The 15140-nt window shown below is 35.6% G+C and overlaps 1 protein-coding gene across 5 annotated transcripts in view; it reads left to right on the top strand.

Moving 5' to 3' along the window:
* The window catches only part of LOC126195153 (calbindin-32), a 996724-nt gene that overhangs the window by 632669 nt on the left and 348915 nt on the right, over positions 1-15140 (top strand). For 4 of the 5 annotated variants that reach the window (XR_007538558.1, XM_049933660.1, XM_049933661.1 and 1 more), the window contains exon 9: positions 7770-7826. The exons of the other annotated variant lie outside the window; for it this stretch is intronic. Coding sequence is in view for 3 of the 4 variants with exons in the window: in XM_049933660.1 (XP_049789617.1) it covers positions 7770-7826 (57 nt within the window). In the remaining variant the exon portion in view is untranslated. The remainder of the gene's footprint in view (positions 1-7769; positions 7827-15140) is intronic. 5 annotated transcript variants of the gene reach the window in all.

Below are 15140 nucleotides of genomic sequence, written 5' to 3'. Positions count from 1 at the left end.
TATGTAATTGCTCATTGCAATAAGGTATCTACATATCTCCATTTACATAAGTACTTTGAAAACAGATTTCCAGTGTGTGGCAAAGTGTGCTTAATTTGGTACATCATCTCAGGATTTCTTACTGTTCCAATCTCAAACTGAGTTCAATAAGAATGATGACTTGATACCTTTGTGACTGAAATAATTAATCTAATCTTGTTTTCATATTCCCTACGGCACTGATGTGTAAGTGCTGAAAAATATCTCTAAATTCTTCACTTGATAATGGTTCTTTAATTTTTTTGTTGTGCTTTTGCGGAAAAAACTGAATATATCTTCAAGTCTAGGTCCCACACAACTGGCGGTATGCTAAGATGATCTGTAAGCACTCTCCTTTGTAGATTGTATTTTTCCAGTATCTTGCCAATGAACCAAAGTCTACCACTTTCCTTATCTATGACTGGGCCTATGTGATAATTCAATGTTATGTGCCCACAAAGTGCTCCACTGAAGTATCTGTATGAGTTGGCTAAACTTAACTGTGTCTCTCGGATATTGTAGTAAAATGATAATAGATTTCTCCACTTTTCTGTGCCTTTAAGGCAGATTAACTATCCTTGCACTACTCTGAAATCCTATTCAGATCTGATTAATACTTCTGCAGTTTTTTTTTTTTTTTTTTTTTTTTTTTTTTTTTTTTTTTTCAGTGCTTCATTGCTGACGACTGCATTATCTGTGAAAAGTCTAAGATTGCTGGTAATATTTTCTTCCAGGTCATTAATATACAGCATGTACAACAAGGGTGTCGAGACTCTTTCCTGATTCATGCTTCAAATTACCTCTACTTCTGTCAATGACACTGCCTGTCAGAAATTGTTTCATATTTCCAGAAGTGTTAAAAATGTCAGAAGTAATTTCTATTTTTCAAAGTTGTTAAGGAAGATAAAGTGACAAAATATTGCCACATTACAATTATCTCCTGCTTTTTTAGACTACTGAAGAATTAGTGTTCAATAAGTTAGTAAGGTGTATCAACAAAAATGGAATAGTAATGAATTACCAATCTGTTTTCTGAAACCATAAACCAACTGAGATGACTGTCCATCAGTGCATAACCAATGTTTTGAAAGTAACTGATGAAAACAAAAGATTTTTTTATGATTTTGCAGTCTAGTGACAAGCATCAAGGCCTCTACATTACATAGTCCTGAGTTCAAATCCTAGTCAGGTCAGAGATTATCTTCACCCAGGGGCTGGGTGTTAGTATTTTTCTAATCATTTTATCTCATCTTTATCACAGAGATACATAATCTGCTGAATTGATATATGTGGGGTGCCAGAAGGCAGTAACACCACACAATCATCTTGTTCATGGTAAACCACAGAGCTCAACTAAACAAGCTTAAATACTGTGGCACTGTGGACCTATGAAATTAATGTCTTCATTCGTTTCTTAACAACCACAAGCAATATGTAAGCAACAGACAAGCAGAAGTAAAATGACAAAGAGTCTCAGAAACTGATGAGCCTCAAGCAGAGGTAGGTGTAGACAGGACACAACAATCTTTCAATAGGAAATTGAAAAAGAATGTAGGAAAGTTATCGAAAAGGAAGAAAGTTTTGTTGTTAGGCAGTTCTCATGCCAGAGGTGTAGGCCAACTTCTGCAGGAGGAATTAGGACCAGAATACCAGGTCACAAATTTTTTCAAACCAAGTGCTAGTCTGGATCAGGTGACAGAGGATTTAGGTTCACTCTGTAAAGGATTTACCAGGGAAGACACCGTGGTTATTGTGGGAGGGCCAGGGAACAGCATTGACAGAGATCCTGGGTACAGTATAGAGTGTGACCTGGTAAAGATTGCGTCGGCATCGAGACACACCAATGTTGAATTTGTATCTGTCCTGAGACGTCATGACCGGCCTCATTTGGACTCTTCTGTTGGGAGAGTTAATTTGGAGTTGGAACGGCTGCTTGGGTCGGGTGCGGGGGCTCATATTGGTGTGGTTCCTGTTGATTATCTCAGTAGGTGGGACTATACCAGGCACGGCCTACATCTCAACAGGAAAGGGAAGGGGAAACTGGCTGGGGTAATAGCAGGAAATTTAAGGGGGGGAGGCACTGCCATGAATGGTAAAATACCAGTGGTTACAGGTGTTGGAGCAGCACCTTTTTTAGGATAGGTAAGACAGAAAGATGTCAAGTTCTACGAGAGGTCAGGATTGAAACAAATCTTCAGTTTAGGAAAGAAATTAAACAGCACAATTCTAGCACATTGGATCACCAATCACAGCTATCAATTATAAATTTTCACCAATCACCAGAAATTTTATTTCCACCAAGTTGTAGCTCAGTCCTAGGTAATTGCATTGATGAATTAAAGTCACCCAACCCAGTTGACATAATCTGCCTCTCTGAACACCGTGTGACCACTGGTATAGGAACTAGGCCTAAGCACAATGAGAAACTCAGACAGGAGAGTACTGCAAATGTTAGAATAAGGAAAGGATCTCATAAAGGTATAATTAAAAATAATGTAAGTATATTTCATCAAAATATTGGGAGTTTAAAGAATAAAGTAGATGAGCTTCTGGTTTGTTTAGAAGATTTAGAAGCTGAGAATGAAATAGATATACTATGCCTGTCTGAGCATCACATTGTTACTGATATGGATAAGGTAAATGTAAGTGGATATAAGCTCTCTGCACATGTAATGAGAGAAAATATGGAGAAAGGAGGAGTTGCCATATATGTCAAAAGTTATCATTGTGCAAAAAGTATAGAAACAAAAAAGTTTTGTGTAGAGAAACATATAGAAGCATGTGCCTGTGAGCTTAAATTAAATAAAGGCACATTTATAATTGTAACTGTATATAGGTCCCCATCAGGAAATTTTCATCTATTTCTGAAAAATTTGGACTCCTTGTTGTGCTATCTGTCAGACAGGGGGAAGCAAATTATTATTTGTGGGGACTTCAATGTAGATTCTCTGAAAGAGGGTAATAGGAAAAATGACCTTGAAGTATTACTCGGTTCTTTCAATTTGACACCCGTTATTGATTTTCCTACTCGGGTGGTAAAGGATAGCAGCTCACTGATAGATAACTTCTTTATAGACCAAGATAAGTTTAACCAGATAAATGCTCAGCCTGTTGAGAATGGTCTTTCTGATCATGGTGCACAGCTAGTTACAATATATGACATAGCTCCATTCAGCAATACTAAACAGTCCTCCAAAGTGGTACGTTCAGTCAACGATTTAACAATTGCAAATTTCAGGGAAAGCCTACAGCAGTTAGACTGGGATGAGGTGTACCGTGAACCTGATGCCAATTTAAAATATAATTTATTTCATGACATTTTTGTAAATGCATTTGAAAACTGCTTCCCCAAGAAAATAGTTAAATATACTCGTAAGAAACCTTGTAAGAAACCATGGCTTACTAAGGGTATAAAAATATCTTGTAACCGCAAAAGGGAAATGTATCTGACAGCAAGAAAGAGTAGTGACCCAGAAACTATCAAAAATTATAAAAACTACTGTGTTATATTAAGAAAAGTTATTAAAAAATCCAGGAGTATGTGTATCATGTCTGAAATCAGCAACTCTGATAATAAAATTAAAACAATTTGGAATATTATTAAAAGAGAAACAGGTCAACCAAGAGCAGAGGAAGACAGTATTACCATCAAATTGAATGAAAACTTTACGAACAAAAAGTCAGAAGTTGAAAATATTTTTAATAATCATTTTCTAAATGTTGTGGATATAGTAGGATCCAGGTGTTCATTAGAAGATGCTAGGCTGTTAATGGAAGAGGCCATACCTATGCAATTTGATACAATTGAAATCTCACCCACTTCTCCCTTTGAAATTAGGAAAATAATAAACTTGCTTAAAAGCAAAAACTCACATGGAATTGATGGCATTTCCACCAAAATACTAAAAGCTTGTTCTCAACAGATAAGTAAGATTCTCAGCCACCTGTGTAATAGCTCTCTGGAACAGGGCATTTTCCCTGATAGACTGAAATATGCTATTGTTATACCTTTGCATAAAAAGGGGGATAGATCTGATGTCAACAATTACCGTCCAATCTCCCTTCTAACAGCTTTATCCAAAATTTTTGAGAAAGTAATGTATTCAAGAGTAGCTTCACATATCTGTAAAAATGAAGTACTAACAAAATGTCAGTTTGGTTTTCAGAAAGGTTTTTCAACAGAAAATGCCATATATGCTTTCACCAGTAAAATTTTGAATGATCTGAATAACCGAACACCACCCATTGGGATTTTTTGTGATCTCTCAAAGGCTTTTGATTGTGTAAATCATGAAATTCTGCTAGACAAGCTCAAGTATTGTGGCATGAGTGGGACAGTGCACAAATGGTTTAATTCGTACCTAACTGGAAGAGTGCAGAAAGTTGAAATAAGTAGTTCTCGTAACATGCAAAGATCAGCACATTCCTCAAACTGGGGAACTATCAAGAATGGGGTTCCACAAGGGTCAGTCTTGGGTCCTTTGTTGTTCTTATTATATATTAATGACTTGCCATTCTATATTCATGAAGAGGCAAAGTTAGTTCTCTTTGCTGATGATACAAGTATAGTAATCACACCTGACAAACAAGAATTAACTGATGAAATTGTCAATACTGTCTTTCAGAAAATTACTAAGTGGTTCCTTGTAAACGGACTCTCACTGAATTTTGATAAGACACAGTACATACAGTTCCGTACAGTGAATGGTATGACACCATTAATAAATATAGACCTTAATCAGAAGCATATAGCTAAGGTAGAATATTCCAAATTTTTAGGTGTGTCCATTGATGAGAGATTAAATTGGAAGAAACACATTGATGATCTGCTGAAACGTTTGAGTTCAGCTACTTATGCAATAAGGGTCATTGCAAATTTTGGTGATAAACATCTTAGTAAATTAGCTTACTACGCCTATTTTCACTCATTGCTTTCATATGGCATCATATTTTGGGGTAATTCATCACTGAGGAATAAAGTATTTATTGCACAAAAGCGTGTAATCAGAATAATAGCTGGAGTCCACCCAAGATCATCCTGCAGACATTTATTTAAGGATCTAGGGATATTCACAGTAGCTTCTCAGTATATATACTCTCTTATGAAATTTGTTATTAACAACCAAACCCAATTCAAAAGTAATAGCAGTGTGCATAACTACAATACTAGGAGAAAGGATGATCTTCACTATTCAAGATTAAATCTAACTTTGGCACAGAAAGGGGTGAATTATACTGGCACTAAAGTCTTTGGTCACTTACCAAATAGTATCAAAAGTCTGACAGATAACCAACAAGTATTTAAGAAGAAATTAAAAGAATTTCTGAATGACAACTCCTTCTACTCCATAGAGGAATTTTTAGATATAAATTAAGAAAAAAAAGAAAAAAATATTAAAAAAATAAAAATAAAAAATAAAGAAAAACAAAAAACACAAAAAATAAAGTTGTTATATTAACTTAAGTATGTTGTTAAATTAACCTAATTATGTCATGTATTGGAAAATTCGACTCGTTCCACATCATTACGAAATATCGTATTCATGATCCATGGAACTAGTATTAATCTAATCTAATCTAATCTAATCTGTCACAACAACACTCAGGCATGTTGGGGTACCTCAAGAGCTAGTAAGGAGTCCACTTCTTTCTTTGATTTATGTCTCTTATCTGGATGTGGATATTGATTCACACAAAACAACTCTGTTTGCTAATGATACAGCATTATCAGTATCTGCAGCAAAAAATGAAAATATCCAACATGTAGCAAACTACAAGTCAATTAAGTAAATGGTTTATAATAAATCAATTCATAATAAGCAACAGGAAAACAGTATCAATAAATTTTCATAGCTGCCAGCATAACACCTTGCCTTACCTTGATATTACCATCAATAATTAACCCATTGTAAATAAGAAGCTATCAAAGTTTCTTGGTATTTGGATACAGAGTAACATAAAACGGGACAAATGTTGAATACATCAATTCCATGCTGGGTAGCAAATGCTGTTACATTTTATGGGACCTATAAGGCCATACACATGAGCATCACTAAGGAGTATTTGACTGTGCATATATCAATGCAGATCTGAAGTATGGCTTGAGCACATTCTCAAGCAGCTTGGGGGATCTTCAGGAGGAAAAAAAAGAGGAGTGGGAAGTTATTAAGGGGAGCAGACTTGGACAGTTGTGTAAACCATTGTTTCAAACACTGAAAGTGTTACCATTAATATGCATGTATATTATGGACTTGTATATTATCACCTACATAAGTTTAAAAAAATATAATTGGCAATGGTAGTAGTGAGAATAAGAGAAACATACATGGTCACAATACAAGATTAAAAGGAGTCTTACATGCAGTCCCAGCAAATACATGTTAGTGTCAGGAAGTACAGGCTATGTTCAACAAGTTGCCTTATGATTTAATGTATATATTAAATATAAATGTTTTAAAACATCTATTAGAGATATCTACAGTACCATTGCCTATATTCAGTAAGTGACTGCATGTAACTCAGTATGTGTAATTTATAATTTTTATAATATGTACATATAAACATGACTTTTACTGTTGTAAACACTAGATGTTAAGTCTATTGCAATAGCACCTTTTAAACACTACTACATATTATGGAAAATGGTTAAATAAATAAATTAGACAGTAACAATAGCAGGTCCAAGAAAGAATATTTAATTCAGTTACAATAGTAGGGAATGTTCTGGCAGAATGTAAGTAATTCAGGAGTACAGGGGATCTCTCTCTCTGTCTCTCTCTCTCTCTCTCTCACACACACACACACACACACACACACACACACACACACACTTGACTTTTTGTTCTCACTAATTTATGCAACCATATGTAAACTATCATGTTGTTTGCCTTTACTCTGAAGCAGATCACATCACACTTACAAAATGTGAAGAAAACTGTCATTATGTAACAAAATAATGTTTCTTTACTCTACTCCAAGGCATTTTTACTTAATCATCCTTGTAACACAGATATTTGTTGTATTTCTTTCATATTTTTGGAGGTGTGAAGAAAGATAATGAAGAACATTATTTTGTAATAGATGAGGATATGTATGTCAGTGTGTGATGTAACTATCAGTAATCCAAGATTGCTACAGGTTGATAATTAAATAATTTACCTGCAAACTAAACATGTCATTACAGTTAAAGAAATAATGTTTTTGTTAGTATCTTCACATAACATTTTAATGCCATCCTTTTTCATATCACTGTCCCTACACACCTAACTGTACCTGAATGATCTCTACCACAGTAAAGTTACCCACTACTTCAAAAAAATGCATACTATGTTGTATATTCCAAGCAAATTTCCCTTAAAAGAATAAACCATGCTTTACCGTCTCCTCATAACATGAGGCAGTTCTATCTTAGGGTGTTCATGTTTCTGTATTATATAATTCTTGTGGAATTCATCTGGGATGGAACTCAAATCATAGCATATGAATTTTGAAGTTAGAATGTGGGAATCAACATAATACATCTCTGTAATTAAAACACGGCCATAGAATTTAGCCATAAGTACTCATTTTCCTCTCCTGTGTTATCCTCATAAAAATTCCCATTACTCATCATTCACAGAATCTTTTCAGAGTCTTGTTTAATAGTCCACTTTCAATATTAGTTAAATTTTCTACCATTAATGAAATATCAGTGAATACAGTCATGTAACAAGTGTAAAACTATAATATTATGTCATATTGTTTACTTTCAGGGAGCCACCAAACTTACAAAAGATGACATAGAGCGAGTCTTTTCACTTTATGACAGGGTACGTAACCACATTATTGATATATATATATATATCAAACCATCTTACTTAATACTCTTATTTGTTGTGTTTTCACACATTTAGAGTAGATATGAAAGTAATATTTGTACCATGAATGTGTAGATGATGTGGAAAAATGAAAGTACTGCTTATATTACGTGTGACATTGGAATCAAAATATCTGCAAAGAGTGCTGATCCTACAATCAACAGAATCAATAGTTTATTCAGCTGTTTAATCAGCTGCAAGGTATGAAATGATGTAGTATGAATGGAACATCAACTATCAGCCCATGGGTGCAAAATATCAAAACCACTGCAGGAATAACAAAGCAATGGGGTAATAGTGCCAAACCAGCTTAGAACCAGGAGAATGTTGGTAAACTGAAAGATGCCTAAGGAAGAAGCATGAAAAATCAGCTACACCACACATACGGGAACACAATCATAGAAACTGAAGTACAAGAAGGTTTCTTCAGCATTGGTCCTTTACTTACCTTGCATTTGTCATGAATCTCTCACTGAGCACAAAGTTTGAAGCAATGGAAAAAATCGCACATGACTCCTTTTTATAAGAAGGATGAAAGAACCAACCTGTAAAATTGCAGACCAATATCCTTAACATCAGTTTGCTGTAGAATTATTTAGCATATTCTAAGTTCCAATACAATATACTTCCTTCAGATGCAAAAGTTTCTGTCAACAAATTAGAACAAATTTAGAAAGTATCACTCTTGTGTAACCTAGCTTGTCTTTTTCTTGCACATTATCCTATGTACCATGAATCAAGGGCTACTGGCAGATTCCATGTTCCTAGATATCTGGGAAGCATTTGACACAGCGCCCCCACTGCAGACTGTTAATGAAGGCCTGAACATATGGAATAGGTTCTCAAATATGTGAAGGCCTCAAAAACTTTTTATGTAATATAACACAGTATTTTGCCCTGGATGGAAAATGATCATCAGGCACTGTCAGGCCTGAGACAGAGAATGGATGATCTGACAGAGAGTAGTATATGGGAGAGTCTCATCATTGTATCATTGTAGGTTATAGGATGACTTAGAAGGAGTACCTGTTTGGTATGATGAGAGGCAGCTTCCTCTTGTAACAATTCATGTTGAATGTTATTTAACTTAAGTTTCTTATGCCTGGTCCATTGATAAATGAATGGGAAATTTTCATGCTTCACAAATTTTTATTCACATCAATTGATGTCCGAACTGCACACTCATCATATAAATAAAACACAGACAGACTTCACTGATCTCTTTGACTTCCAAAAGTGACTTCAAATCTGATTGACAAAACAACAACAACTAACTCACGGCCTCGCTGCATCGCTTTTTATAGAATTTTAACAATAACTTCCAAAATAAAGCATTATTAATTTTGTACAATTTTGATGTTACAATTAAAATTTACTAAATGTAAAGAAACTGATGTTACAGCCAAATAAGGCATAAAATACAATATTCAATGACATCTTTTGTAGTGATATTTTTAGTTTTCCATAAGATAATCATTCTGAAGTTTAATTAAAATAATGCATCTCATATTATTTTAGTTACATAAATAATTACAGTTTGGATTTGGTTACTAACATGTAATGATAGTACATATGTCTGCTTGTGTCTGTATGTGTGGATGGATATGTGTGTGTGTGCGAGTGTATACCTGTCCTTTTTTCCCCCGAAGGTAAGTCTTTCTGCTCCCGGGATTGGAATGACTCCTTACCCTCTCCCTTAAAACCCACATCCTTTCGTCTCTCCCTCTCCTTCCCTCTATCCTGATGAGGCAACAGTTTGTTGCGAAAGCTTGAATTTTGTGTGTATATTTGTGTTTGTTTGTGTGTCTATCGACCTGCCAGCGCTTTTGTTTGGTAAGTCTCATCATCTTTCTTTTTAGATATATTTTTTCCACGTGGAATGTTTCCCTCTGTTATATATATATATATATATATATATATATATATATATATATATATATATATATATATATATATATATATATATATATATAGAGGGAAACATTCCACGTGGGAAAATATATCTAAACACAACGATGATGTGACTTACCAAACGAAAGTGCTGGCAAGTCGATAGAAACACAAACAAACACAAACATACACACAAAATTGTAGCTTTCGCAACCAACGGTTGCTTCGTCAGGAAAGAGGGAAGGAGAGGGAAAGACAAAAGGATGTGGGTTTTAAGGGAGAGGGTAAGGAGTCATTCCAATCCCGGGAGCAGAAAGACTTACCTTAGGGGGAAAAAAGGACAGGTATACACTCGCGCACACACACACATATCCATCCGCACATACACAGACACAAGCAGACATTTGTAAAGGCAAAGAGTTTGGGCAGCGATGTCAGTCGAGGCGGAAGTACAGAGGCAAATATGTTGTTGAAAGACAGGTGAGGTATGAGCGGCGGCAACATGAAATTAGCAGAGGTTGAGGCCTGGTGGATAACGAGAAGAGAGGATATACTGAAGGGCAAGTTCCCATCTCCGGAGTTCTGACAGGTTGGTGTTAGTGGGAAGTAGCCAGATAACCTGGACGGTGTAACACTCTGCCAAGAAGTGCTGGATGTGCACTAAGGCATGTTTAGCCACAGGGTGATCCTCATTACCAACAAACACTGTCTGCCTGTGTCCATTCATGCGAATGGACAGTCTGTTGCTGGTCATTCCCACATAGAAAGCTTCACAGTGTAGGCAGGTCAGTTGGTAAATCACGTGGGTGCTTTCACACGTGGCTCTGCCTTTGATTGTGTACACCTTCCGGATTACAGGACTGGAGTAGGTGGTGGTGGGAGGGTGCATTGGACAGGTTTTACACCGGGAACGGTCACAAGGGTAGGAGCAGAAAGACTTACCTTAGGGGGAAAGAAGGACAGGTATACACTTGCACACACACACACATATCCATCCGCACATATCCGCTCCTGGGAGTGGCATATAAGCATATATATAAGCATATTTACTAACAAAATCATACAAATCAATCATCTCTTAACTATAAAGATTTAGCTATATACAGATTAAAGTCAATGAACCAAAAATTTATTATATAGTTATCCTTTCTTTTTTATTAATATTTCAGTATATCCCCACTATGCAGTATATTTGATTCCCCCCCCCCCTCCCCTCCAGATCTCATTTAACTCTTTATCATATCAAACAAACTCACAGACTGCTCATCATTACACCATCATGTAATAACAAACTTTTCACAAAATATCTTTTGTCACAGTGGAACTTGCCCATTTAGTAACACATGTACATCTTTACCATTGTTCATTAGTTGATCTCAGAAGAAAAATTCATGAAATCATGACCATGCCTGTAACTCTCAAAGAAACACCCACAAATCAAATACATGCTCTACAGAGTATAACTACAATAATTGGTCAGTCACTATTGCAGGAAAGTCAAATTTAGTATGCAGTTTACATTTTCAAATTATTCCTCAAATAATGTCACTCAATAGTCATATTTCATACAGAAAACTTATAGTACAGAGAATGCATAGCATTTTCAGTAAGAGATAACTTCATTACAGGTTTATAGATGAGTAAAAGATGTAGCATCCAAAACTGAAAAGAAGAAAATAGAATGCTACATAGCTCAGAGACCTAGTGCTCACCACATATTTGACACAAAATTGTGTGCTCCTGAGGTCTTTTACATCATCTTATTTTTTCTTGGTGTTTGAAACTTACTCCATATGGTTTGATAAAAAATGGTTCATGTGGTTTTAGATTAAGTCTACAGTCATAGTTTTTCACTTTTTCAGGTTCTCACTAAACACATCTTTGTATACCTACAACAAACTACCTAATTGATCTGTCTGTTCTTTATCTAGACTTCCAGCTTCTTTTAGTTTGGTGGCCACTAATTCAGCATACTTGTCTTCATTGCATTCTTCTTCATTGTCTTCCTCATTAACATCAATCTTCTCATTTGCACAAATCACTCTTCTTATTTGGAAATTGTTCTCTGGGCAATTTTGGATGATTAGTTCAGTCATATGTGTTACATCTGTCTTTGGGTTGGTAAGCGTTAAATTTTTGTTATTCCAGTCAAAATCTGCATTTACTCCTTGTATCCACTTCATTCCAAACAAAATATTTTCATTGAGGTCAGATACTACAAAACATCCTTGATTATACTATACATCATTACTGGTGAAAGATATTAAGGCTTCCCTGTTGACAACTTTGCTGTGGCTACCAGTTACTCCCTTAATTCTGATTCCAATAACAGGATATTCCTTAAAGTCAGCACTATGTCTTATCTGGTCTCTAAATTTTTCAGAAATGGCACAGACAGGATTACCCATGTCTAATAGGCAAACTCCTTCATAATTTGCAACTTTTATACATATATACGGGCAACCCAAAGCTTTTTCTTTCCTGCTTTCCTAATCTTCATGCAACAAATCATTCTCAGTCTCCCTAAAGTCCAAGTTGTTTATACCATTTTTGCCTGCACAATTTCTCTTACTTGTCTGAATTTTTAGAGCTACATCAGATGATTGCTTGATGTCATGTTCCTCTTTTGCACACTGTCTACTTTTCCCAGAACTGATCTCACTGTAAGCCTGCTGATTGTGTCTACCTTCCCAGTTGGAATGCAGTTCTTCACAAATAATCTTGATGACCCTTTTTACTCTGTCGCTGTCACTATAACCCTTGTAAGTATCCCATAATGTTTCTAGCATCACATCTAAATCGTAATGTCTATCCTCATGTTCCTTATCTGATGATACCTTCCCAGTTTCCACTTGTACAATCTGGTTCTCATATTCTTCACAAATACTACTAACATCATCTTCTTCGTCATTAATTAAATCTTCTTTAACCTTCATATACACCATGCCGTCTAATTCTGCCTCCCATTCATCATAACTACTGACACTTTCACTATCAACATTATCACACATGCTATCATCTCCAATACTAGACACTTCTACAACATCTTTACGATGATCATCAGAATTGTTGACAAGTACACCAGTACAAGTATCATCACTTAAGTGCTTAACAGTGATTGATTCTTCCTCCAGCAATTTACCTAATCCAAACTCATCAGGATTATCATCAGAACCAACATTTTCTTTGCAAACCTCTTTGCCATACTGATTATATAGATTTGAGATAGTTCCCTCCTCTAACAGAACCTCTTCAACATTCTTACAGATGCTATTTCTTCTATCTTCAACACTTTCATTCATACTTTTGCAGAATTTACTGTCAAACTGTAATTTGCTAATCTTATGTGCTCTTCTTACATTAGTTCTGTCATTCCCACTCCAATATCTTTGATTACTCTGTCTTCAGTAATTATTTTCGATGCCCCTAGGCTGGTGGTGTTTAGCTTGAATTCGGTACTTATTTCTCGCCCCAAACTGACAGGCGCCCAATGAAGCATCCATCAGCTTAAATTGCCTGGTCTTGAGTGGTGATTGTCCAGTTGTTTGTTATTATTCTCTCAAAGTCTCTCCCTGTTGTCATATCCTCTGTTTCCATTCCCATTTCTATGGTTGATCCATCTATTATCACTCCTACCTCGATTCCTGCTCTGATTCCACCCCCCCACCCCCCACCCCCAGTTGGTTGATTGCCAAATCTGCCATTACTTAACCTCTCACTTCTCTCAAAGGCTCTATCCAACTTATCTACATATCTCAAGAACTGATCTATGGAGTCATCTGGTCCATAAATCAACTCCCACTGTACTCTTTTCGGTAATCTCCTTTTTAAGGCATCTATTTGTGTTAGTTCATCAAAAGGTTTGTCTAAGTGCACTAACTTCTTCAATTAATTTTCACAGAAACACTTCAAGCTACCATCACCTTCCCTATACATTTGACCATTCAAAAACTCACTCTTAATCCTAGCTTGCTAAGATTCTGACCAAAACTTATTTAAGAACTTTCTTTTGAATTAATCATATGACATAGTACAATTAACATTCTGATTGGCCCATGAGATTGCTTCTCCATCCAAAAATCTCTTAACGAATTTAATTTTAACATTGTCTGTCATGTCATTACTAAAATTATCTCGACAATGCTGTAAAAAATCAACAGGATGCAATTTACCATCTCCTGGAAAGCATTTTAAAGGTATGCCACACCATACACAATTAATATTTCTAATAAAATTCCTTTGATCTACACCATCTTGTAGTCCTACAACTTTCTTACTTAAATCTACAACATTACTTTTACACAAATCTATTTTTTCGTCATACTTTAGTTCTACATTACTTATTTGATTGGAAATGTCTGTAAGTTTTAGCTCAGAGTTTCTTTTGAAAGTTTCTACCTTCTCTTCTAACAGTCTCCTAGTCTGAACAACCTCTACTTTAAGTTTAGAATTTTCTACTTCTACAGGTTTATCTAGTTTTTTGAATCTCTCCCCATTTTTGGACCACTCTTGTGTGAAATTAGTTTCTAATATCTCTAACCTTCCTTCTACTGCACCTAAACAAGTATTGAGTTCGCCATGTCCTGTCTCAACAGTAATTCTTAGTGCTGCCAAACCCTCCTGGATTTCCCTAATATGATTAGTATTTTCAGTAACAGTATTCTTTAATTCCACCATTTGTTCACTGAATTGCTGACTTAATTGTAGACCCTGTTGACCAATATCCTTAATCCATCCCATCTATTTTTTCACTTCTTGCCTAATCTGTCCCATCTCTTCCTTCACTTCTATCATATGCTGCATTAATAACATTAACAAATCATCTCCTCCTACACTTCCCTGTGCAATTGGAGTACTTGTGGTGGCATTTTCACTGGAACCCTCTCCACCAAAGCTTCGATCTACAGTTTGATAACTATTGGACGATAGTTCACTGAAACTTGCTCCTAGATCTGAAGTGTTTACCTTGTCGCTATTGGCCATGGTAAATTACAAAATACACAAACTTCCCACACAAACGTTTGTTACTGTCACAAAACTATTTAATTAAAAACATAAACTGTTATTCATCTGATGGTACACAGTGCTGTCTGAGAATTTGGTCCTTTTTATCCACACCAACTCTTTCCATTCATTCTGTGCGTCCATAACACAAAGTTTTTCCAGACAATTTATGTTTGGCATTCGTCTCACGTTCACCTGAAACAGTCACTTGTTAAACATATTTCCACATTTCAAACATCAATCCCAGCTCAACTCCACCAAATGTAACTATTCATGTGGAATATTACTTAAGTTTTTTCTGCCTGGTTCATTGATGAATGAATGGGATATTTTCAGGCTTCACAAATTTTTATTCACATTAATTGATGTCCA

This window comes from Schistocerca nitens, chromosome 7 (genome assembly GCF_023898315.1).
Source record: "Schistocerca nitens isolate TAMUIC-IGC-003100 chromosome 7, iqSchNite1.1, whole genome shotgun sequence".
Lineage (NCBI taxonomy): Eukaryota > Metazoa > Arthropoda > Insecta > Orthoptera > Acrididae > Schistocerca > Schistocerca nitens.
This window is presented reverse-complemented; position numbering and strand designations above follow the sequence as displayed.